Source organism: Suillus subaureus (genome assembly GCF_016647635.1).
Source record: "Suillus subaureus strain MN1 chromosome Unknown BJ212scaffold_4, whole genome shotgun sequence".
Classification (NCBI taxonomy): Eukaryota; Fungi; Basidiomycota; class Agaricomycetes; order Boletales; family Suillaceae; genus Suillus; species Suillus subaureus.
The window spans coordinates 1,549,654-1,574,837 of record NW_024538560.1 but is presented as its reverse complement, the minus strand read 5'-3'; the positions used below and the strand labels follow the sequence as shown (position 1 = coordinate 1,574,837).

The 25,184-nt window shown below is 46.9% G+C and overlaps 4 protein-coding genes across 4 annotated transcripts; 3 read left to right on the top strand and 1 right to left on the bottom strand.

Moving 5' to 3' along the window:
- Window positions 1-613: 613 nt before the first annotated feature.
- On the top strand, window positions 614-2,635 carry BJ212DRAFT_1326898 (uncharacterized protein). The gene is made up of 4 exons (XM_041334622.1): window positions 614-1,142; window positions 1,207-1,289; window positions 1,340-1,964; window positions 2,020-2,635. The coding sequence occupies exons 1-4, from the start codon at window positions 972-974 to the stop codon at window positions 2,401-2,403; spliced, it is 1,263 nt and encodes a 420-aa protein (XP_041197896.1). The 5' UTR covers window positions 614-971; the 3' UTR covers window positions 2,404-2,635.
- Window positions 2,636-10,596: 7,961 nt separating this feature from the next.
- Window positions 10,597-12,139, bottom strand: BJ212DRAFT_1296371 (uncharacterized protein; the record flags this gene model as incomplete). Its single annotated transcript, XM_041332430.1, has 6 exons — window positions 10,597-10,731; window positions 10,921-11,015; window positions 11,063-11,076; window positions 11,445-11,626; window positions 11,809-11,974; window positions 12,054-12,139. 6 exons carry the CDS (start codon window positions 12,137-12,139, stop codon window positions 10,597-10,599), a joined length of 678 nt encoding a protein of 225 aa, XP_041197895.1.
- Window positions 12,140-12,167: 28 nt separating this feature from the next.
- On the top strand, window positions 12,168-14,298 carry BJ212DRAFT_1326866 (uncharacterized protein). Its single transcript, XM_041334621.1, has 9 exons — window positions 12,168-12,441; window positions 12,491-12,597; window positions 12,661-13,020; window positions 13,275-13,557; window positions 13,612-13,640; window positions 13,692-13,889; window positions 13,950-14,049; window positions 14,106-14,132; window positions 14,178-14,298. Exons 1-9 carry the CDS (start codon window positions 12,376-12,378, stop codon window positions 14,226-14,228), a joined length of 1,221 nt encoding a protein of 406 aa, XP_041197894.1. The 5' UTR covers window positions 12,168-12,375; the 3' UTR covers window positions 14,229-14,298.
- BJ212DRAFT_1326842 (uncharacterized protein) lies at window positions 14,236-14,539 on the top strand (the record flags this gene model as incomplete). The annotated part of the gene is made up of 1 exon (XM_041334620.1): window positions 14,236-14,539. A coding segment is annotated over one exon (273 nt), but the record flags the coding sequence as incomplete, so codon positions are not given.
- Between the last annotated feature and the right edge of the window lie 10,645 nt (window positions 14,540-25,184).

The following is a 25,184-nucleotide window of genomic DNA, read 5'->3' as shown; positions in this document are numbered from 1 at the left end:
CTTTGAGCGCAGCTTGCATACTAGGTAGTGCAAGTAATTGTCCAGGCTGTTGATGTACTGGGGGTCCTTGGTCCCAACATTCTTTGAAGGAATGTTACGAAACTCCTCTTGAACGAGAATGAACACATCCTCGAACACATCGTTGAAAATGGTAACTTCAGTATTGGCCTTGCTGTTGCATGTCTGAGCGTCGCCTCATCCCCATTGGCTGCGTTGTCCCCATCCTCGCCTTGTGTAGTCAGGCATGCTACCGTTCCACTGGGGGAAAAACTGTCACCTGAATCATCGTCTAACGCATGTTCGTCCATTTGGGACTCGCGCCTCGCAGGCGCCCCTACTTCAGTGTGATCAGCAGATATATTGCCCTCCTCCAACGCTTGAAAGCGATCATCATTAGCTGGAGATGCGCGAGCTACAGACTTGACGGTGTCTGTGGCGGATGCTTACGGAGTGTTATCGCTCTTTCTTTTCCCTTGCTTTGTGAGCGCGGGGATGATGCATCAAGTTATCATGATCATGGATGAGGCTGAAATCAAGTGAAAACCATGATCGATGTGGCAGTTGCCGTTTCTGGTCTATTTTAGGTCCTTATCATTTGTAATCTTGATTATCTCTTCCGGAGCTTCCACGACCAGTAGTCTCGGTACTCGCCACACGAAGTCAACACTCACTGGCAGCGCTCAGTGCTCAGCATCCAACAGGCATGTCTACACTAGTGGCACAACCTGACAAAAATCCCTATAGCATTCCTTTCCCCCCTAAACACTCTTACAGACACCATGAAACCAGAAGCAACTCCACGCAAGCTACTACCCACAAGGCAACACAATTCATAAAACCAGCATCCCCAGGTTTACCATCAGGACCCGGCACTGAACAAGATGTAATATCCAACAAAATATCCTTGCTTGGGAAAGAGGAGGCATCAGAGAACAAACCAGTTATACAACCTGAGGTCCCTGCCTCTTCAGATGCCAGCCCATTGCGTGATGTCTGCCAGCAGTCCTTTGTTTCTGACCGCACTACCTGCAGTATGTTCAATGAAAATTAAGGGTTTAATCGACAAATATTCTGATGGGATTGAAGATGTCCGCAAGGTATTGAATTATTTATCCAAACCAACTTTGCACATGTCCCGCATGGTATGTCTCTTGAGCCTTGAGTCATTCAATTGTGCTGTGTTCATATGCTTACCAAATATCACAGGAATTCCACGGTGTTGGAGCGCGAGAATTCGAATTTATAGCAGGCATGGTGGGAGAAACGGGCCGAGTATCGACGAAGCCCAGGCGAGTCATTACATCTAACCGTTTCAGGCAATGCTGAACTTGTCCCGAAGGCTGGCTTACGATTACAACACGCACGTCCTCATCGTCAACATGCCCACTGTACTCCATCAAGTGTCCTTCGACGATGTGAGGATTTTCGTCAGTGATTTTATCCATGATCTTCCCTACGACCCCGAAATTATCTGCCCAATGCTCGATACGTCTTTGATGCTGGAGATCGCTGACGGCTCCATTATGCCTGATATGGCGATGACTGTCACCGCTGTGGAGGGACCCACGGAAGTCGTGCTGATCCCCTTCGTTGCGGAGTGCGCACTCTCGGAGACCGATGAACACGTATTCGAAAAGGCAGAAGATATCATCTTAGCGTATCCGGACGTCATCTGCATCGCTGTCATGCTAGTTCGTGAAGCTAGAGAATACGCCGCCCCCGATTATCGTGATTCCACTGTCCCAACAGCCCTATGTGGCGGCACTGACAGTGATCCGAAACCCCTTACACTGAAGCAGTTCATCAATCTACGCACCACGCCACGTTCGTTCGGCGAGCCCACCGTAATCGGCGATCACACCTGGTGCCACCTCTCTTCCGTCGAATATTTTGTTTGGGTGAAGAGAGATGATGGATCGCCGATTGATATCCGTTCTCAAGATCCAGGGGACATGGCGTACGGGGTAAGTGTCTTTATCGATTTCACGCTTTCGATTCGATGTCACAAATTTAATACAGATAGTAATGCCCGAGATAGACATGGACGCTGTCACGGAGATGCTTGAACGAGGGTTGACTAAGGTTAGGGATTCTTTCGTCGCTTTCCAGAAGGAGCTCGAGCCTAGCGTCGACTGCACCGCTCTCGCGGAAAGCGAAGTCAGGTGTCGCACCAACTGGCGCCTTGTCTCAAAACGACTCTTCGGTGCTTCGGATGTCACTGCCCACAAGCGATATCTCGCCTGGCACAAAAAGCATTTCGGCACGGGGAGTGCTGAATCCTCTTATGTAGATTCGGAGCAGGCAGATGAGGGAGAAGAGCCAGTGGTCGTTGCAACCTCCAAGCGCAAGCGTGCGTGCGCGTCGGCGCTTCCCTGCTCTAGGTACAAAATCAAGAAGTCTTAACGGGGATCATGTACTTGAATCAGTTCACGCATTTTGAATCTTGACTCGAGCGAGTCACGCTGTATAGATACATGTAGTTGCATCGTAGAAATCATTCGCATCGTTCATAGTTGACTGCCGCATCTGTAGTCTTTGCCCCTGACTGTTTCTATTTATACGCCACAATTTAAACGCCCTCGCTGACTAATAAGCGCGAGCGTATCGTCGTGATACTATCACTCCTGGCCCCTGGGAATCTGCAACTGGCATGTAATATGCAAAATGTTCAAAACACCTCAATGCGCTGCTTGAATCACCTCGAAAAAATCCAGGCGCATGTAGGATACTTATAGATGATGTACTGTCCAAGTAAAGCAAAATTTTCTCCAGTGTTGCAGCTGCGAGAGACGGAATAGTGGTGATTTGCAACCTTGTATAATCATAAATGATCCAGATCCCATAGATCCTAGAGAGATATTCAAAAAGTTACACCCGGAGCACATCAAACACCTCGTCAGGGTATCAGAACACAATTTCGATAGAGGTCATTCTCTTGTTTTAAGATGCTATAGATAGATGATTGACGACATGTATGAAAGTGTGACAGTAGATAGGAGAGTGCGTAAGAAATTCAATCTCCTCTACGGCAAACTCGGCTTGATACATAGCATCCAGTAGCATCACGTCGTGTCATCTCATTCTCGCATCCTTACAATGCCCCCAAACCGCCGGTGTAGCCCTCAGAAGAAAGCTGAAGAAGAACTCAAAGCTGAATTGTTACAGCGAATTTTATAGCACTTTAACGATCACCCGGAACTCAAGAAAAATCAACGCTATGAAGGTTTATTTAATCTCACTCGGTCTCGCAGGCGCCGTCTCGAAAACAACAATGTTGCTCCTGAATTCCCGCAAGATATGATTCCCCCAAATTCGATTCACCAGCTTTGTAGGAACGCCGTACTTAGTTCTGACGGGATGGGAGGAAAAAACAAACTCGAAGATTGTGAAGAGAAGAGGATTGGAAGAAATGTGGGATTCGAGTTTGACTGACGTTAGTTGGATTATTCTGTTGAGAATGTAATTTGTTAGAGGTGACGTTGGTGAAGGCGACATCCGAAGAGAGAGGTTAGTAAACCACGAAAGCTTCGCTTTCGTGGTTTGGTGGGGAGGGTCTGGCTCCGCCAGACTGCGTGTGTGCGCAGGGTCTGGGAAGAGCGTTCTGAGTCCGGTGGTTCGAGCTTGAAGATTGAGTTTGCGAAAATAAAAACCGGACGCGGAGGGGACAGACCCTCTGAGCGTGTTGTGACCGAGTCTCGGGGTGTGGGATGAAAGGGACCGCAGAGAAGAAGAGAAAAACGAGACCAGACCAAAACACGCTGGTGTAGCATAGAGAAAGGGAGGTGGGTGGGTGGACAAAAGTCGTGTCGAGTGCCGAAAGGTGACGGTACGAGACGAAAAGGATTCAGGAAGGCTTACGCGGAGGAAAAGGCTTATCTATATGTCAGCGCCTAGCACTTTGGAAGTGCAGAAAGTGTCAAAACCGCGTGGTGGCTTACAAAGCCCCTGATCAACGCCATATGCTCGCAAGCTCACGTGTTGCGTTGATCGTCCAACCATCCAGGTATCCACCGCAGCCTGTCGCTCATTCCTCAATGCTAGGCATGGATCCGAGTCTGCCTCCACCCAGCTCCATATCATCCAATGCACCATTCTGTACCTTGGTCTCCATCTGTTCTTGAAGCACCCTCACCGGTTGATAGACCTCTCGCTAGTACGTCTCAGGATTTTCGAGGTGGTGGTGGAGCGCCGATGTATGACATTGGGGGCTCTGGTAATGCAGGCCGTCAGCTGTACCAGTCACGATTCTATCAACAGTACCATTATAATCCCGATAATTACTATATGAACCACGATCCGCAATAGTATTCGCTTTCAAAGCTTCGCACAACCTCGAGATTCGACACGCACGCCGCATTGCACAGTGATTGCACAACTTCGTGCGAAAGATTGACAGTCCGATGGCTGGACGTTTACGGTCCACGAGCAGTGTATAATTTGTCTATTATTCGCCTGGATGTACTGCAAATTTCTAACAGCGAGTAAGCTTTGTCGTACGAAACTAACTATCTTTTATCAAGTATAGGTATATGTTCACTGCGCGCGCACGAAAAATGCCTTGAAGTATGTGATCACACCCTCCTAAACGCAGTATAGCAATAAGTCATTTTGACTTACTACCACGGTAGCGGGAAAATACGCACTTTATCGTAGGTTTGCTTCAAGCTCGGACGCTCCAGTATTTGGTCGACGTATTTCATGAATTTAATGAATTTAGGTCCCTTTAGCTCCTCACCCAGCTTAAACCCCAAACCGACAGGGAATTGGCCTAGTCCCATTAATCGGGGTCAACTTCTTCGGAAAAGGTGCGAGTGCGGGTACTCTACCTAGGTCACTCTCGGTGATGATCTTGAGCCTTGCAAGGTGCGGAGAGATGCAGGCATCTGCAATGGTGTAATGATCTCCGACTGCGAAATCTCCACTCTCCTCGAGAAGTCACTGAACAAATTCAATGCCCTTCAAGACATTCTCATATGACCCGTCCCCTCGGAGGGAGTCGTAAAGCGAGCCCTCGACATGTTTAGTGCTCGCATCAACGAAGAGACGGGCTTTGGCACGTGAAACAGGATCCTTCGGCAGGAGCCCAGAGTCTGGATAGAGGTCCGCCAAGAACTCAAGGATGACGTTTGATTCTGTGATTTTAGCGGACAAGGGCGAAGGATCCTTGGGGTCGACACTGGGTCCCCCGTATGTTACAGTGGGCACCTATGGAATATCACAATCGTCTGCAATAGTCTGACACAGGTCATCGCCAGACATACCTCGCCAACGGGGTTCAGAACTTGTTATTGGTGGTTCGTCAACCCGTGGAACTGGAAAGGCCAAAGCAGATAAAGACATCGTCTCGCCGCACGTGATCGATGGTTTCTGGGTGCAACGCCAGATATCGGAAGTTTACCCGGATCCAGTTACTGCAGCGGACAAGGCAGCGTCTGTCCTCACTATCCTCGACTCGGAATTAGGCCTGCGCGATTGCGAGAACCAGTACGTGATCACCAAGTTCCTTAAAAACCGGGATGTGGTTGTATGGTGCACGAAGCTCATGCGGAGCGACGCAGACGAGCGGATCAATGTCGATGTTGCTATGCGAGAGAAGGGTGTTGGTTGGATCTTGTGAGAACTTGCTGGAGACCGCCAGGCCGAGAAGGTGCAGGATGATGGCATGGATGTAGACGAGAAGAAGTTAGCGGTACCAAAGACAGCAACCCTTGCACCAGGCTCTACAGTGCAACCAAAGCGCACGGTCGACCTAGAGAGCATGGCATTCAGTCAGGGAGGGCATCTGATGTCCAACAAGAAGTGCAAGCTTCCTGAGGGCTCATTCAAGCGGGCACGCAAGGGATATGAGGAGATTCATGTCCCTGCCCCCCAGAAAAAGCAAGGCGGCGAGGAAGAGCTTGTACCTGTTACTGCACTGCCGGAGTGGGCAAGAAAGGCATTCACCGTGCCTAAGCTCAATCGAGTTCAGAGCAAGCTTTACCCAATTGCCTTCGGGACGGATGAGCCCGTCTTACTCTGTGCGCCTACTGGCGCTGGTAAGGTTAGTAGTGTTCTGTTATTTTTCATCTTTCAGACACTAAGTCGACCATTGCAGACCAACGTCGCCATGCTCACCATTCTTAATGAGTTGTCAAAATATCGTGACGAGGCTACAGGTGAATTTGCCCTCGACGATTTCAAAATTGTCTATATTGCGCCCATGAAGGCTCTTGTCCAAGAAATGGTTGGAAACTTCAACGCGCGGCTGAACGTTTTCGGGATCAAGGTTGGCGAGCTCACGGGAGACTCTCAAATGACGAAACAGCAGATCTCGGAGACACAAATCATTGTCACCACACCTAAGAAGTGGGATGTCATCACGCGCAAGAGTACCGACACAAGTTATACAAACCTCGTTCGGCTCATGATTATTGATGAAATTCACCTGCTGCATGACGAGCGTGGACCCGTGCTTGAGAGTGTTGTGGTACGCACGATACGGAGGATGGAGCAAACAGGAGAGTACGTTCGCCTGGTTGGTCTCTCAGCTACGCTTCCAATCTACCAAGACGTTGCGACATTCCTCCGCGTGGACGAATCGAGAGGCCTATTCTATTTCGATGCCTCGTACCGTCCATGTGCGCTTCAGCAGCAGTTCATTGATGTCACAGAGAAGAAGGCTATCAAGCGTTTCCAGGTCATGAATGAGGTTTGCTATGAGAAGGTACTTGACCAAGCGGGCAAGAATTAGACCCTTGTCTTCGTGCACTCTCGCAAGGAGACCACCAAGACCGCCAAGTTCATCCGCGACATGGCCATGGAGAAGGAGACGATAACGCAGTTCGTTCGCCCCGACTCAGCGACGCGTGAGATCCTCACAGAGGAAGCAGGCAATGTCAAAGATGGCAATCTGCGCGATCTCTTGCCGTTTGGGTTCGCTATTCACCACGCCAGTATGACTAGAGAGGACAGGAATCTTGTCGAGGAGCTTTTCGCAGATGGTGCAGTCCAGGTGCTTGTCTGCACGGTAACGCTCGCATGGGGTGTCAACCTCCCGGCACACACCGTCATTATCAAGGGCACGCAGATATATAACCCCGAGAAAGGCCGCTGGGTTGAACTCTCCTCCCAGGATGTGTTGCAGATGCTCGGTCGCGCTGGTCGCCCGCAATATGATACGTATGGTGAGGGTGTCATCATCACGAACCACTCCGAGCTGCAGTACTACCTCAGCTTGCTGAACCACCAGCTGCCGATCGAGTCTCAGTTCGTGTCGAAGCTTGCAGACAACTTGAACGCAGAGATTGTTCTTGGAACTGTTCGTAACCGTGACGAGGCCGTCCAGTGGTTGGGGTACACTTATCTGTAAGCTCACTTTTTCTCACAGCAGTAAAAGTACTGACGTTTCCCACAGCTATGTTCGCATGCTGAAGTCCCCAGGACTCTATTGTGTTGGCGTCGATTACCAGGAGGACGACAATGGTCTTATCCAGAAACGCGCTGACATTGCCCATTCTGTCGCTGTTCTGCTGGAGAAATGTCATCTCATCAAGTACGAACGTGCATCTGGTCGTTTCCAGAGCACCGAGCTTGGTCGCATTGCGTCTCACTACTATGTTACGTACAACTCGATGGCTACATACAACCAGCATCTGAGACCAACCATGTCGACATTGGAATTGTTCCGGGTGTTTGCGCTCTCGAACGAGTTCAAACTTCTGCCGGTATGTCACACATTTTTTGTCCTTAATGCGAGTCTCAACATTCATATTCATTTTTGTAGGTACGTCAAGAGGAGAAGCTTGAGCTTGGTAAATTGTTAGAACGTGTGCCTATTTCAGTGAAGGAAGGCGTCGATGAACCCGCAGCGAAGATCAACGTCCTTCTACAAGCATATATATCGCAGCTTAAACTTGACGGCAGGTGACAACTCAACCGTCTACCATATTGTGCTGATCGGATAATTAGGTTTTGCTCTCGTGGCCGATATGGTCTTTGTTCAGTAATCTGCCGGCTGGTATGTGCTGTTTTAAGTTAGTTTACCTAAGCTCACACATCTTACAGTATTCTTCGTGCTATGTTTGAGATTTGCCTGAAGCGAGGATGGGCAGTACCAGCGCGTGCATGTCTCGACCTATGTAAGATGGTTGAGCGACGAATGTTGGTGGCTTTTGATACAGTCGTTAATTATCAACTGATTGTTTGGTCTTCAGGTGGGGCTCCATGACACCGCTTCGCCAATTCAAGGGTGTTCCACAGGAGGCCATCCGAAGAGCGGAGGGCAAACAATTCGTAAGTTTACACCAATTCAAGCAAGGCACGTGCTAAGATATTCTTCATCAGCCATGGTATCGCTACTTTGATCTCGACCCTCCTGAAATTGGTGAGCTTATTGGCATTCCAAACGCCGGAAGGCTCGTGCATCGCTTGATGCACAGCTTCCCCAAGCTGCAGCTGCAAGCGCAAGTGCAGCCCATCACCCGCTCCCTTCTTCGTATCGACTTGTCTATTGTTCCTGACTTCCGATGGGACGAGAAGACCCACGGAACAGCTGAGACATTCCTCATCATGGTTGAAGACGTCGATGGAGAGATTATTCTTTTCCATGACTCATTTGTCTTGCGCCAACGTTATGCAGAGGATGAACATAACGTCACCATCACGGTTCCGATGTTTGAGCCCGTCCCCCCAAACTACTACATATCTGTTGTCTCCGACCGATGGTTGCACGCCGAGACCCGACTACCCATATCCTTCAAACACTTGATTCTCCCAGAAAAGTTCCCACCTCCCACTCCTCTTCTCGAACTCCAGCCACTCCCGCTATCTGCCTTACACAACAAGGAATTCGAGAGCATCTACTCGTCCATCATTCAAACATTCAACAAGATCCAGACGCAGGTCTTCCAGGCTCTCTACACATCTGATGAGAATGTCTTTATTGGCGCGCCTACTGGAAGCGGCAAGACTATATGTGCCGAATTTACTCTACTTCGCCTTTGGAGCAAACGCGAGCAGCCCAGGGCGGTCTGTATTGAGCCCTACCAGGAGATGGTCGACCAACGTGTTGCAGAGTGGCGTCGGAAGTTCAGCGGCCTGCAAGGCGGCAAAGAGATAGTAAGCCTCACAGGAGACACCAGCGCTGACCTTCGACTTCTTGAGAAGAGGGATGTTGTTGTTTGCACCCCATCCCAGGTTAGTTCCATTAATCACGTTGCAAATCTCTCACTAAACCGATATTTCTAGTGGGATATCCTGTCTCGAAGATGGCGACAGCGCAAGAATGTGCAGAACATCGGTCTATTGATTGCTGATGAAATCCAACTTGTGGGTGGAGAAGTCGGTCCGACGTACGAAGTGGTGATATCCAGGACCCGCTATGTTTCTGCGCAAACGGAGATTGAGACTCGCATCGTTGCCTGTGGTGTCTCGCTCGTTAATGCTAGAGATCTCGGCGAATGGATGGGCGCACCATCGCATGCAATTTTCAACTTCTCACCTAGGTATATTTTGCAGTTCGTAATTAACATTATGATATTTTGTAGCTCGAGGCCACTGGACATGGGTATACATCTCCAAAGCTTTACTATCCCTCATTTCTCTTCGCCGATGATCGCCATGTCTAAGCCTGCCTATCTCGCTATCGTTGAACACCCACCCACCAAGGTTTCTTTGCTGGAGTCCCACCAGATCGTTCTCATGTACGCCATCATTATCACTTTGAGTATTATCCTGACCTCCGCGGTTTCAGTCCTCAGCACCAAGCCGTCCCCACTCCTCAGCACATCCAGGCGGCACGTTTCTTGCCCGCTTGTTCCACCGCAGCCCCTCTGATACCCATGATACACCACCGTCTTCTCCACTCGACTGGGCTCGAAACCTTTTGAGACCGCACGGACAAAGTAGTGAAGGCACCGAGTTGCAAGGGCGCAGCCCCACAGTTGTCGAGGTCCCGTATGCGCAGGGCAAACGTGTATGTTATTTCTCTTCTCAGCTTAATTCCACCTAATGTCACGTAGAGAAATGCTTGTGCAAGGGAGAAACGGAAAAGACTATTATTACCCTGGAAGAACCCTACTGCAAGCAGCTCACAGCCTCCCAAGCCCAATACCACGCAGCAATCCGGCACAGCAACTCGGAACCAGCCATCTTTGCAACCACAGCCAGCTGTCTCCAATTCATCTACTACACCTGCTGTTGGCGCTAATACCGCAGCTGCAAGCTCAATACCCTCGCACCCTGATGTAATATTCAGACAGGCTGGACTCTGGACTCGCTTCTGGCTTTTCATTGGTTGTCTGTCCCCTGAATACCAGGATGGTCGTCATTAGTCTACGATTTCCTCGTCCCCTACGATTATTTCTCGCGCACCTCTGAATATTGTAACTCTCATCGATGTGGCCTTCCTCGGCTATGTTTCGAACTGTCCTTTTTTGATACCATACGCTAAGCTCTAGTTTGGATTGGACGTCTGTGATATTAATGGGTGTTCGAATGATCTGTTGTTCACTTACTTTTCCGAGAAGGGCGGTCCTTCAATGTACAACTCCAGAATTCTCGCATCACGCAATCCATTTAATCCGCATCATGTCACCATCCATCATCAATCTTTTTGGCTCAGCAATTCCCGATTGGTTTGTTTCCACATTCTGCTTCCGCTTCCCTCCACTCCATCCTGGCATGATGCGTTGCCGTCGCATCTTCTAACACCCAAATCTCCTCCTGATTCTTCCGTCTTGCCAAGTGGACATCCTCAAAATGCCGGTCACAAGCACTTATAGACGCCGTCGGTAATCAATCTTGTCGGCGCATGATGGCGCACGGTCTCAAGGCCAGCTTCCTTTGACCGTTCGTCCTCCCATTCGCCCAAAAATTACATAATAGGCACAATTGACCATCTTGATCAGTGGAGAGAATACATAACGAGCGAATTCCACTCACTGTATGACCACCCTTCCTGTCATCATCTCTCTCGCAGATGCCCTTGTCCTTGTCTTGGTCGTCCGTTTTCGAGACGCGGCGGTGGAGGACAAGATCTGAAGTGATCGAGCGTTATCGATCGATTGTGAATTTACAGACTTACATATGACTGCTAGCCTGCAGGAACCCGCGTTCACACTCGGTCGTTCATAATGTGCTCTGTTCTGTCTCTATTCCTGCTCCTGGACTTGAACTTGCGTTCATGTTCGTCTATTCGTCTCGAACGACGCATTCTGTCTCGATTTCAGCTCTTGGACTTGCACTGTGAGTGGCTATAGTACTATCTGACTCTCCTGACATACTCCTGCCCTCAGAAACAGATGATTATGTGAGGTGGTACTGCGAACAGAGACGACGACGACTGCTTCTGCCTTGAACGAGCCGAGAATACCACGGTCAAGGAAGACTTCAAGGAGGACCACCTCACGATTCGAACGAGCCGAGAACACCACGGCCAAGGAGTATTTCAAGGAGGACCGCCTTACGATTCAAACGAGCTGAGAACACCACGGTCAAGGAGGACTTTAAGGAGGACTGCTTCACGATTCGAGCGAGCCGAGAACACCACGGTCAAGGAGTATTTCAACAAGGACCGCCTCATCTGAATGAGCAAGATGGAGGGCGCCAAAGAAGGACGGTTTTGATCAGTGAGCAAGGTAATATGGAGCTACTAAGCAGTCAGTGTGAGTAGGGTAGAATATGCAATATAAACTCGTTCAAAGGGCCAAAAAGCTCTGGGACTGCTGGATGGTATGGTACTAGTAATAATGAGCCTGGGTTTGTAAGGTATAGAGTGATGAGGACGAGAATAGATACATTACTTGTGAGACGAGAAAAACGACATCAGACTGGCGAGACGGAGGGCATTTGTGCAAAACGTGTTGCAATGGCTGGGTCGTTGTCGAGCAGCTCCTTCCATTTCTTCGCGATGGCATCGTCCTTGCTGAGGACGTGCGTTTGACCGCGTTTAAGGTACTGGAAGGCACCATGTGCATCTGGATGGTCGAGATTCCCTCTGAAAAATGTTCGTGCATCAGCCCCAGTAAAAACTGGTTGTGACCGGAGGGGATCACAGCTGCTGAGAAGTTAGTTACCTTATTTGTACTATGACGGAATCTGCTGAATCATGAGAAGTTTCGTTGCGTTTTGCAAAACGACGTCGTATCGCATTGCAAAACATCGTATCGCATCGCGCCAACATCACATCGCATCGCACCAACATTGCATCGCATCGCACCAACATTGCATCGCATCGCACCAATATCGTATCGCATCGCACCAGCATCGTATCATTGAGTTTTTGTACTACAAGTATGGTCTTTACTTCATGCTGCACACCCTCATAATTTGCAGAATCCATACTGGGGAGCCAGAGGATACACGCCTTCCCCGGGCCCCCTATCTCCCGATCTTCCCATGCCATTACCAGAGGACCCCTTCACCGATTCAATGACACCACACCTTCAATGGTTCCCGCAACAAGTAAGTACTCCGATATACTTTGTTTTGGTGCTCATAAATGTATTTTCAGCGCGCATATATGCAGCCTGCACAGCATAGTAACCAGTATTTGCTCGAACACTGCAAAACATTAGAACTTCAAATCGTGAAATTGACTAGCGAACGCGACACGCTCAAGTACGTATTTTCCTGCTCTGCATCTCCATTGATTTAATTAATTTTGATATAATCATATTTCAGATCGATGTTTCAACAACTTTCAAGCGCTGTTCGGCTGCATCAAACGGACTCGCTCGACCTTGACTGTACCCTCATTTCCTCAGTTCCAGCTACTGCTAACCGGCCAACTCGCGTCACCCATCCGAAGATTCGGTTTTGGACCAATGACGACTTCTTAGGATGGCTGGATTCTCCCGACGGCCGTCGAGCTGACCGCGGGAAAGTGCCGTATCTCGAGGATGAGAACGGTGATCCACTTACCGACCCGATAGTCAAGTCTATCCGGAAACTTCTTCGTGGTGCTTGGGCGGAGCTCGTCAGACGCAAACTTGCTCCGAAGACGTGGGGTAAAGCAACTGCGACTGCAAGGCAAATTGTTCAAGTTCGCTGACGACGGTTGGAAGCTCGACTATCTCATGAGCACGTCGTATTCTGCGTGGCGAAGAAACCACGTTGATGATGACGGAGACTGGAAGAAGAAACTCGTCGACGATGACGACAATGACGAGGACGAGAGTAGCGGGGGCAAGAAGCGTAAACAATTGAAGAACGCTCTCAAGTCTGAAGTCCCCGACAAAAAACTAAAAGGTGCGTCTTTAATTTAATATGATATTGTATTAACTAGTATTTTTTGTAGTCGACCCTACCGTGAATATCCTGCCTTCGACGCCAGACTCTCTCTTGGCACCATCGCCTACTATGCCTAACTCGTTAGCTGCCGAGTCCATGCTACTGCTATCCAGGTCTCACCCTACCACCCCTTCTCGAGCGCCGTCTCCAACAATTCGTTTGTCTCCGATATTACTGCCCAACAATCCCAATTCTCGGCAGCTACCAGCTATACCACCTGCTTCTCCGGAGTTTATTGTAGCGGAGAAGGAGAATATTCCTCCACCAACGCCTGATCCTATTGCACCGGTACCTAATTCTAGTATCACACTAGCGCCTAAGCCTAATCCTATCGCACCGCAGCCAATTAAAATTATAATGACTAATTCACTGTAAGTTTGTTGTCTCTTTTCGTCAATGGCTAATGATGTCACTTTCAACAGTTCTACGCTTGCGCTAGCTGCTGTCGGCACACTGATCCCACCACTCCCATCCTCCATCGATCCTCCTCTCAAGGCTCCTCTAGCAAATGACAGCGCTGATTCGAAGGGTAAAAAAGGCAAGGCCGACGACTTCGCAAGCGGCAAGGGCACCAGTAAAACTAGCAAGAAGATGCGTCCAAGCCCAACTAGAAACGGACGGTATGTACTATCAGATGGTCCCTCTCACACCAATCTAACTAGTACTTACAAATTTTGAAGCAATCTGTGTGCTCTTCGCTGGCTCAAGCAAATCAAAACCGACGGGACAACAGAAGAGTTTTGTTTGTATTACGTGGATCTCACTGCAGAACAGCGCAAGGTACGAAGTCATTGCATCACCGTCGTGCATATTGTGCACTCACTGTCTTATATCAGAATTATGATGACGAGGCATCTGCGCTAGTGAGTAACGTCTCCAAAAGTTAGTTCCTGTTCTGATGTGCGCAGGTTGCCAGCAACACTTGGGTGAAGAATGTTTGCGATGGAGCAATGCACTAGTAGACACTCGACGTTCCCGCACCTCCTTTCGATCTCGTACCTCCTTTCGACGTTCCCGCACCTGCTTTCGACGTTCCCGCACCTGCTTTCGATGTGCCTGCACCTGCTTTCGACATTCCCGCACCTGCTTGCGATGTTCCCGCACTTGCTTGCGACGTTCCCGCACCTGCTTTCGATGTGTTTTCGCGTCTGTTTTATGTTTCAATTACCTGCAGTTTCAATCTGTATGGGCGCTCCCAGTGTAATACCTAACAATATGATCATATTTTATGTTATCTGAGCATATTCCGAGACCCTAGTGTGAAGTGTGCAATACCCCATGAAATCATATTTGAAACTATCCTAGCATATTATGATACAGCACCCAAGCAGTTTAACTATATGCTCTAAGGTGATTCTGATGTGCATATGCGGAAAAAAACACACGAGAGCGCGAGAGATCTTACAGCAGCACTTCGAAAATGTGCTGGTTGTCCCACTTTGTAAGCGGAATGTGCGCGTCTGGTATTTTCATTTCATCAACACCTCCCGACACTTACGGTCCTCTCCCGTCATGACCAGTTCTTACTGGGCATCAGCTGCGTCCCGCGCTGCATTTTCCATGCGGCGTGAAGTCAACCTATTGAGGATTTGCTGGTAGGTGAGTCTACTTTGGGTTAGTGTTGCCGTGGCTCCGGCTTATTGCCGGTTTTAGCCGCGGCTAAAACCGTGCATAACTGAACTCACACGTGACTTTGGTTTACATAATATACTGTCCAACTCGACTCAATTAACTACCGTTAAGTCAATTCAGGGCTTAAAACTGGCTCAAATATATATATAAATTGCAAGTTAAAAATAAATTGGAAATAATCAAAGATCAAGCACTTGAAGCCGAAAAGGAAAGTTCTGTCAACTACATGAACTCCCAACACACTGACCTATGATCAGACTAGTGCTAATGGCACCCCAAGATGATGTGAGTGATTTGTTAGTTTTTAATCAAAAACTAAAGAACCTTAGCAATATTGTAGTGCTGCTCATGCATGAAGATTGCAAGAGGAAAGTGCATCGAGGCAAAGAGCTCGAAGGAGAGCCAAAAGGGGAACTGAAAGAAGGGAGAGAGTTGTAACATGGAGATCGAGGTGGTGGCGTTGGGTGCAGAAGGTGTTGGGTTGTGAAGGGTGGGAGTAGAAGTGGTGGTGTTGAGTGAAGGCATTGGATGACAAAGGGCAGGAGTGAAAGTGAGGGCCTTGTGTAGGAATCTATGCGTGTTAAGATTAGCATTTGTGCAATTGAGTGATTGTCTATTCAGATGCAATGTACCATTAATACCACACACTGCGAATGAAACAAGCATGGCTCAAGCTTGATTGAAGGAGATATGCTGCAAACAGTGGGGAATAACATCAATCAGCAACGTTCGAGCTTGAAATACAATTGTTCCACTCACAAGCTGCAAATGACAGGGAACAATGTTGATAAGCAATGCTTGCACTTGAAGGACGATTGAACCTGTGGACCATGGGAAACAATGTTGATCAGCAATGCTCGAGCTCGAAGGACAATCAACACACTCACAACCTGCGAATGGTGAATATGGAGGTGCTGCTCATGTGTTCATCTGAATATCTGCCAGGGCATGCTCGCGGGTGCCAGGTGCATGGTATTCTCTAATGAACAGAATGGAAGTCAGTAAACTGTACATGTTCAATGATCATCATGGGAACATCAGCTGTTTGGAGTGATGAATGCAGAGTCAAGCAGGTCAGCATCCAGTGAGTCATAGTGAGAAAGCTGAGAGAATAAATAAATCACTAGTCAAAGGTCAGTTTAATGACAAACACAGCAGTGGCATGAATAGGATGATGGGCATAGTAAAAGTAGCAGTAAATGTTACAGTGCCCCACTCTTTTTCTCATCATCACTGCAGACACCTTATGGCTGTACTTCTAATGCTTCCATTTCACTGTACTGTTTCCTCATGGTCTCCCTTATCTTTGACTCATACCTTGTCTTCCCATGAACCTTCCTTTCCTAGTAGTAGTTATCCTTCACCCAGCTTGGTCTGTGCACAATTCCCTTACATATATAAAGCCTTAGTTACTGCTTGTGTTTTCTCTAACTTGAATCTACTCGGTTCTCCTTGATACTCGAACTCTAGCTCCTTGGGAAGGAGGCTAGCCATTGTCCCATTTGAACCTTAGATCCTGTGGGAGTCTAAGTGATCGCTCCTGAGGGAGGCATTGACTCGATAAGGCTTAGTCCTTGATCGACCCTGATCCTGATTCCTTTATTGGAACAATGCTCTATCCAAGTTCATAACAAAAGATTCAAGTTTCCTTTGAACCCCTCCATCTGTAGGGCTTTACTCTTTAAACCCATGAAACTGATTGATTGCCAAAGTGGCACCCTCCAAGAAAAGCAAGAAGGCTTTCTCTGAATGATCCGGGATCCCATATAGTCCCTATCCACCCAACTCTCCTAGACGAACCTCTTCGTCATGAGGATCCTTTGACACTCCCTGCACTCCTGTCCTCTCTACTCTTGCTGTCCCAGGCCCCTCTTCCACTACACACTGCACTATCGTTTCTCATTTTGAAACAAGTGCACCAGCACCTGTAGAAGACAGAGATGAAGAAATCCCTGATGCTCTGCCCATTGAACCGGTAGCACCACCCAGATTCCCAACTCCTAAACCAGATACAGACACAGACTCTGACTCTGATACTGACGACAACATGCCCAAACCAATTGAAAGAAAGATCTGCACTCCACCCGACTTTGATGGAAACCAAGATGGAACCTCTAGGTTCCTTCATCTTGTCACCCTTTATCTAGACACAAACAATGAAATATATGACACCGACACCAGAAAGATTGCCTTCGCCCTTTCTTTTATGAAAGAAGGCACAGCTGCAGCATGGATGGAAGATTTCATTGAACATGCCCAGCAACTTGATCCCACATCCACTCATGGAGAAAAGAATGGATATGGAACTTGGGACAAATTCATCTCCCAATTTGAAGAAACTTTTAACCCAATTGACTCAGCTGGTACTGTGCTTCACAAACTCCATGCCCTTAAACAAGGCAATGACTTAAGCGAGTACATAGCCACATTCCGACAGCTCTGTAACTGAGCTGAGATCTACAGCTTCAATGCTCAGAAAGATTACTTCCTCCAAGACCTTAAACAGCCACTCATCATGAAACTCTGCAACTCCGGAGAGATCCCTGACACCCTTGATGGAATAGTCAAGAAAGTGATATCCATCGAGAACTCCTATCAGCTTCTCCTTGCCCACCGACCCCAGAACAATAACAGGAACACATGATTCAACAATCGCTGATCCACCCCACATTTCACCCCTAGAAACAATGATCCTAATGCCATGGATGTTGATCACCTCTCTGAGAATGATAAAAGAGAGTATATGAAGCAAGGAAAATGCTTTTCCTGTGGAAAGGTTGGTCACAGATCTAACAATCAAGAATTCCACCCCCAAAACAGAGATGCCAGAAAGAATAACTATAAAGGAAAGCAAACGGTAAGGTGTACAGCGCCTAAAGAAGAAGACACCAGCAAGATTGAAGATCTTGATGATGATGAAGATCTCAACACCCAAAGAATGGATTTTTGAACCAGGAGCCTACTGCAATGTTAGCCACTCCTTGTATCGATGTATGTATCACACACAATGTAGGAAAAACTAAAGAATTAAGGGTCCTGGCGACCATCTTTTCCTCCATACACCCCAATAAATCATTGCAAACCACCACTGTTGTCAACTGTGGTGCAGCTGCCACATTCATCCATTGGATGTTTGTAAGAAAACATAGAATCAAGACACATTGTTTTGAAACTCCCTTCTCTATCTGAACCACCGATGGAAAGATCTCCAAGGACCCCATCACTCATTATTGTCACCTTGCAATCAAAATTGATGATTGACTCATGATTGGAAAATTCAATGTCATGAACATGAGTGACAATGATATGATCCTCCTTGGGAAACCCTGGCTTTCCACCATGAACCCTGACATCGACTGGGCCAAAGATACCCTTCAACTTCCTTCTACCCCCAGGTCACTTTGGTTGGAAGAAGTATTCAAGAAGAAATGGGGCTTCTCCCCTGCACCACGCAGAAAAGTCACAATCAAGGAAGAAGAAGACCCGGAGAAATTTAAGCCTGCCTATGCTCCACTTCCTGTAAACGGGAAAAGAACTCTTGAACGACAAAAAGAAAAGAAGAAAGAAGAGGAACCACTTCCACCCCTTTGGCCAGATCCTGATGAAGATCCACTACCCCAATATGACACCAAGGACGATGTTTGTGACATTCCCACCAAACCAACCTTCCTTCGAAAAGTTGATGGCCCTGTCACTTATCCCATCAATGACGATGAAGTTTTAATTGAATATGCCAAAGACAGCTCTTCTATTACCCTTTTCGAAAACCTTTCCTTCGACACACCCCTCACTTGTGATGGCACTTCTGCCTCCAAGATCCGATGAGCCGCAGCTCTATCTCCTTTAAGAAACTCCTGGATCTATGCATGAAAGACTGAAGAAGATGAAGAATACTTGAAAACTAGCAATAAAGCTCAAGAATTCGCTCTCAAAGATGCCCAAGAAAAGAAAAAGAAGACTTTTGAAGAACTCATCCCTGACTATCTTCACGACTTCACTGATGTTTTTGCCAAAGACAGCTTAAACAAACTTCCTCCATCTTGACCAGGTGTTGATCATAGAATTGAAACCAAACCGGGATATATTCCGAAATCTGCGAAAACCTATCCCTTATCTCCGAAAGAAACTGATGCCATGAAAGCTTTTCTTGATGAGCACATCATTAAAGATTTTATCCAACCTTCGAAATCTCTGCAAGCCAGCGGATTCTTCTTCGTAGGAAAGAAAGATGGATCTCTATGACCTTGCCAAGACTATTGTTACATCAATGAGCAGACAATAAAGAATGCCTATCCCCTTCCTCTGATTCCCCCTCTTATTGCCAAGCTAAGAGATGCCAAGTATTTCACCAAGATGGACGTCCGATCTGGATACAATAATATCCTGATCCACCCTAATGATTGCTGGAAAGCAGCATTCACTACCTCTTTCAGACTCTTCGAACCGAAAGTCATGTTCTTTGGCTTATGCAACTCCCCAGCAACATTCCAAGCCTATATGAACCAGACCTTCCAGAAAGAAATTGCCGAAGGATGGATGATCGTTTACATGGACGACATCCTTATCTTCTCGAAAACCCTAGAAGAACACCAGAAATGAACATGTCGCATCCTTGACATCATCTGAACAGAAACCCCTTTTCTGAAACCTGAAAAATGCACCTTTGATGCTCAAGAAGTTGACTACCTTGGCATGATAATTCACCCTGGACAAGTTGCAATGGATCCAGCCAAATTATCTGGTATCAGCCAATGGATGACTCCAACTTCAGTAAAAGAAGTCCATTCATTCCTTGGATTTTGCAACTTCTACTGCCACTTCATTTCCCACTACTCCGACCTCGCATGACCCCTGATAGATTTAACAAAGAAAGATGCTGTCTTCACTTGGTCACAATCTTGCACTGACTCCTTTGAGAAACTGAAGCAGTGTTTCTTATCAGAACCTGTCCTCTGTAACCCTGACCCCTCTCGACAATTTGCCCTCGCGACTGATGCTTCACTTGTTGCCACTGGAGCAGTCCTCCTTCAGACTGATGAGAATGGTGCATATCACCCATGTGGCTACCTCTCTCAATCCTTTAACCCTGCTGAATGAAACTACCAGATCTATGATTGTGAACTACTTGCTATCATCCGTGCTTTAAAAGCATGGTGTCATTACCTTGAAGGGAATCCCCACCCTGTCATCGTATTCACCAATCACAAGAATCTCCTCTATTTCCGCTCTGCACAGAACCTCACTCGCCAACAAGCACGTTGGCAGTTAACCCTGAACAAATTTGATCTTGAACTCCACCATGTCCCAGGAAGCAAACTTGCCACTCCTGATGCTCTCTCACATCATGTCATATGCCATTCTGGACTCTCAACTCTAAATCTGCTTCTCTGGATATCTGGATCCAAGATCCGGATCTCAAATGATCTGATCTATCTTTATCTCCCTTCCAGAATCCAAACCCTATATCAGTGCCCAGCTCCATTTAGACTGCCCCTGTCTCCGGACTCCGGTTAACCATGTTTCCCTTTTGATTATTGATCTGTTACATACATTTCATTTCCAGTGTTCATTATTTGTGATCCGTCCTACTTACTAATAGACTCTGCATATGCTTCATACATAGCCTTTATGTTTGCTGACTGATTCCTATATGATACCTACAGTATATAAACCTCCTGTAACTCTTGGAAATACTCCAGTTCGAATATCATCTTAATTCCTGCTCATTCCTGTGTCCTCTGGACTCAAGATAAGTCTCTTGTCATATTCCAAGTCTTAGGATTGCATCCTAGACTACATTTCCGACTCTACCTTAAGGGTAGTCCATCCTCTGTTAGTTTCTAGTCCAGACTTCGTCCAGATTAGTCTTATCCACTTGCCCAGGTAACATCCGGACATCTGTTGGATTTATCTCACGTTTCAGATCTGGATGTCTGTTATCCGCCCTAGTCAAAACCCAGAAACTCCAGATGACTGTTCTAGCCCCCAGAAATTAAGGGCACATACTTGGGAAAGGGGCACAGCATACGAGCTGAGGCCAAGCCCTTGTGATCCGACCCCCTTGAGCATGCAACCTTAACATGTCACCCTGATCACTCTTCCGACCCCTTGGATAATTCCAATGTCACACTCCTCCCTGATACTATGTTTTCTCGTCTTATTGACAATGACCTCGCCAATGCCCTGAAGACCACTGATCCCCTCTCTGATCCTGTCATTCTTGCTGCACAACAAGCCCTTGATGGGTTAAACGCACCCCCTATGAAATCTGCCCTCTCTGATTGGAAGTTTGATGATGGCACTTTGTTTTATAAAAACCATGCTTATGTCCCCATTCATCTCTGACACCACATTCTACATCTTCACCATGATCACCCTACTGCCAGACACCCAGGACACTTTAAAACCAAAGAATTAGTAAAACACGACTACTGGTGGCCCGGAATGGGCACATTTATCCGCAAATATGTTGAAGGTTGCACCCTATGTCAGCAAATGAAATCCAACACTCATCCTTCCACCCCACCCTTGAACCCTATCCCTTCCTCTGTGCTTCGCCCCTTCTCGCAGATCTCCATAGATCTAATCACTGACTTGCCTGAATCAGGCAGTTTTGATTTGGTTATGGTCATAGTAGACCATGGCCTTATGAAGGGGGTAATTCTCTCACCATGCAAGAAAACCATTACATCAGAAGGAGTCACCCAGCTCTTTTTCAAGAAAGTCTTTCTCAGATTTGGACTTTACGACAAGATCATTTCTGACAGAGGACCTCAGTTTGCCTCTAAATTTGCCAAAGAACTTGGAAGACTCCTTGACTATGAAGTCACACTTTCCACCACCTACCACCCACAAACTGATGGACAGACTGAACATCTAAATCAGGAACTTGAAACCTACCTCCATATCTATTGCCGCTCCACTCCTCTTGATTGGGTAAAGCATCTACCCATGGCTGAATTTGTCCACAATCACCGAAAACATGATGCCTGCAATGTCTCCCCTTTCCATCTCATGATGGACAAGAAGAATATGAGATAGAAGCTGTTCTCGCCCATAAGGGAAGTGTAGAAGGAAAATGATGCTTCCTTGTGTCATGGAAGGGCTACCCTTCTTCAGACAACTCCTGGCTCCCTGAAAAGGAATTAGACAATGCCCAGGAAATCCTAAAAAACTATAAAGACCACCTTCAACTCTCTCAACTCTTTACCTAGAAAACTGATCCCAGAATATGCCTTCTTCACGATCTTTGAACTCTTCTCTTGAACTCCATCACTCTCAGCTCGAACTTCACCACAAGCAAGCTCTTGTTGAATCAACCCTTTTTTCTCTCCCTTGTGTTTTACCTTTAGACCATTTCTTTTCTGAAGACATCAATTCCCTTTCTTTGATGACCATCCATCACAGTGCAGACCTGGCATCTAGCTATGCCCATACCATCGCAGCTCCTACTGAAGAAACCACCAAATGTTCCATCATTTATCACATGACCAAGATCAAAGCACTCACCACAGACAGACTTATAGAAAAAAGGTTCGAGCAAGCTCTCACCCCAGATATGGTCAAACTGGAATGCTCCGTCTCCACTGAACCTCTTCATTTCACTACCCAAGAAGTCCCTAGATCTCCATCAGAATCCTCTGATGATGACACCCCCATCCCTGCTCCTTCTTAGCTTGCAATTCACTCTGCAGGAAATCCACACCGTGCTCGTGGTAAGAAAAGAAACTCTGTAGCCTTTGGAATAGGCCTTTCTTGTCCCATCACACCATCCCCTGCTCCACCCATTATTGTCGATGAGGACAAACCTGCCTCTTCCTCCGACTCTCACGCCCCATCTGAAGAAACTTTTTGATGTGATAGGAATGGCATAGACTATTATGACATCATCTGCCAATACTGCCAGCAGGAAGGACATCGTCAGGTCCATTGCCCTCACTACTTCTGCCGAGAATGCCACCATTATGCTCCCAAGCACCTTACTGCCTACTGTCCTACTCTTCGAGGACATCGCATCATTAATGCCAAACCTGGCTCATGGGCCTTCCATCATCAGCTTAAGATCTACAAAGATAGAAAAGATCTTGAACAAGAGGAGCATGAGAAGCAGTTTGCAAAAGATGCTGACTTCGACCCTAATGACTATCAGAATCTCAGTAACTAAAGTCAGTGACTTTAGATGTTGACAGGGGGGTAATGTTACAGTGCCCCACTCTTTTTCTCATCATCACTGCAGACACCTTATGGCTGTACTTCTAATGCTTCCATTTCACTGTACTGTTTCCTCATGGTCTCCCTTATCTTTGACTCATACCTTGTCTTCCCATGAACCTTCCTTTCCTAGTAGTAGTTACCCTTCACCCAGCTTGGTCTGTGCACGATTCCCTTATGTATATAAAGCCTTAGTTACTGCTTGTGTTTTCTCTAACTTGAATCTACTCAGTTCTCCTTGATACTCAAACTCTAGCTCCTTGGGAAGGAGGCTAGTCATTGTCCCATTTGAACCTTAGATCCTGCGGGAGTCTAAGTGATTGCTCCTGAGGGAGGCATTGACTCAATAAGGCTTAGTCCTTGATTGACCCTGATCCTGATTCCTTTATTGGAATGATGCTCTATCCGAGTTCATAACAGTAAACAGGCAAGAATTATGAGATGAGAAGAGACAAGTCTGGAATATCATCTAGAACATCGTCACATTCATCCTCTGTGATGACTCTGAGAAGGGCCTCATAATTCTGACCACCAGAAGTAGTTCCACTGACAGCAGATGTCAGTAGATCATCAGAGCCAGACATCAAGAGATCTTCATGGCTTGAAGAGCCTGTGACACACATCAAGTGATGCTCCATGTCATTCTGGGATGCTGCCCAACCCTTGGCAAAGTGAAGTTGGTCTTTTTTCAGCGAGAACTTGACAATCTGTAGGACTTCCATCAAGTATGGGCTGAGATGATTGTGCTTCTTGGTAAATGTGTCACTTCTGGAGGAGAATACACACTCACACAGAATGGCAGAGGCTTGAATTGGCAGAAAGTCCATCACAAGTTTGTAGAGTGTTGGAAACATGGGTTTCAAAACCTAGCCCACCATTGATGCCTTGTCATCAATAAAACCTGTTACAAAGACAAAGGATCTTACTGTCCAAAAAGATAGTATATCTGTACCTGTGGGGCTAAAGACACCCATACTATAAGCATTGAACTCATCTTTGACTGATTGAGGGCCACCCTGGTGATGCAGCAGTATATTTATCTCAGGAAGTCCATAGATTGTCGAGCCTAATGTTGCAGGACGTGGCTGATCAATTGACTGATTGGATGGTGTGGAGACATTTGTCACTCTCTTGTTCTGCATCTGTGGGACATATCAGCCCACATTTTGCTGTTATTACCATTGGGAAGATGTACCAGTTTGAGAATATACTCTTTAGCCTCTGTGATCTGTGGGGCTGACCAATTTTCATTCATCCATGTCATACGTCTTGTGGGATCGACGACTGTGCACAACATGAGGATTTGCCTTCATAAAAACACATGGGACTCACACATTGTGACAGCATATGCTCCTGTGAGGCACAGTCAGTCATCATACTTAGCTGCCCAAGTTAAACCTATGTCAACCAAAGGTGCACAATGTGGGACAAGGTCTGCCACAAGCTTCCATCTTTGAATCAACCCTTTGAAGGCCAGAATGGTGCTGCCCAGTAGAGGACTTGTTTCACTGGACATGCATTGTTGAGCGTGGTGCAGTGCCTAATGTAGAACAGTAAACATGATATGAATTTCAGATATATAAAAACAAACCTCTAGAATAACCTTGAGATCCTGCAGGACTTGCCAATCCATGGGGCTCAATTTATGCTGGACTATGCTGTGTTGAGCAGAAAGATCAATCCAATGATCAATAGCCTAGGGAAGCATCAGGCAATGTGAAAAATTTAATGAGACGAAATGTTACCTGTTGTAGAATTCTCAAATGGTTTAGCATGATGTACATTGAATCCCAATGAGTAGGCTCATCACATAGCAATTCAATGATTGGAAGAACCATACACTCATTCTTATCATTTATGAACCATCCCTCTGCATTGCCAGAAGTAATGGCAGCTCAAAAACTATCGCGGTGCTGGCCTGATCAATCACTTTGCTTTGCAGAGTCTCAATGTACTCCACCTTCTTGAAAGTGTAAGGGCCAGCTACAAATATGTCAGCCAAATGTGAAAAGTCTACAGTAGAATATTCATCGAGGATGTGTTGGACACATATATTCACTATATGAGGAAAA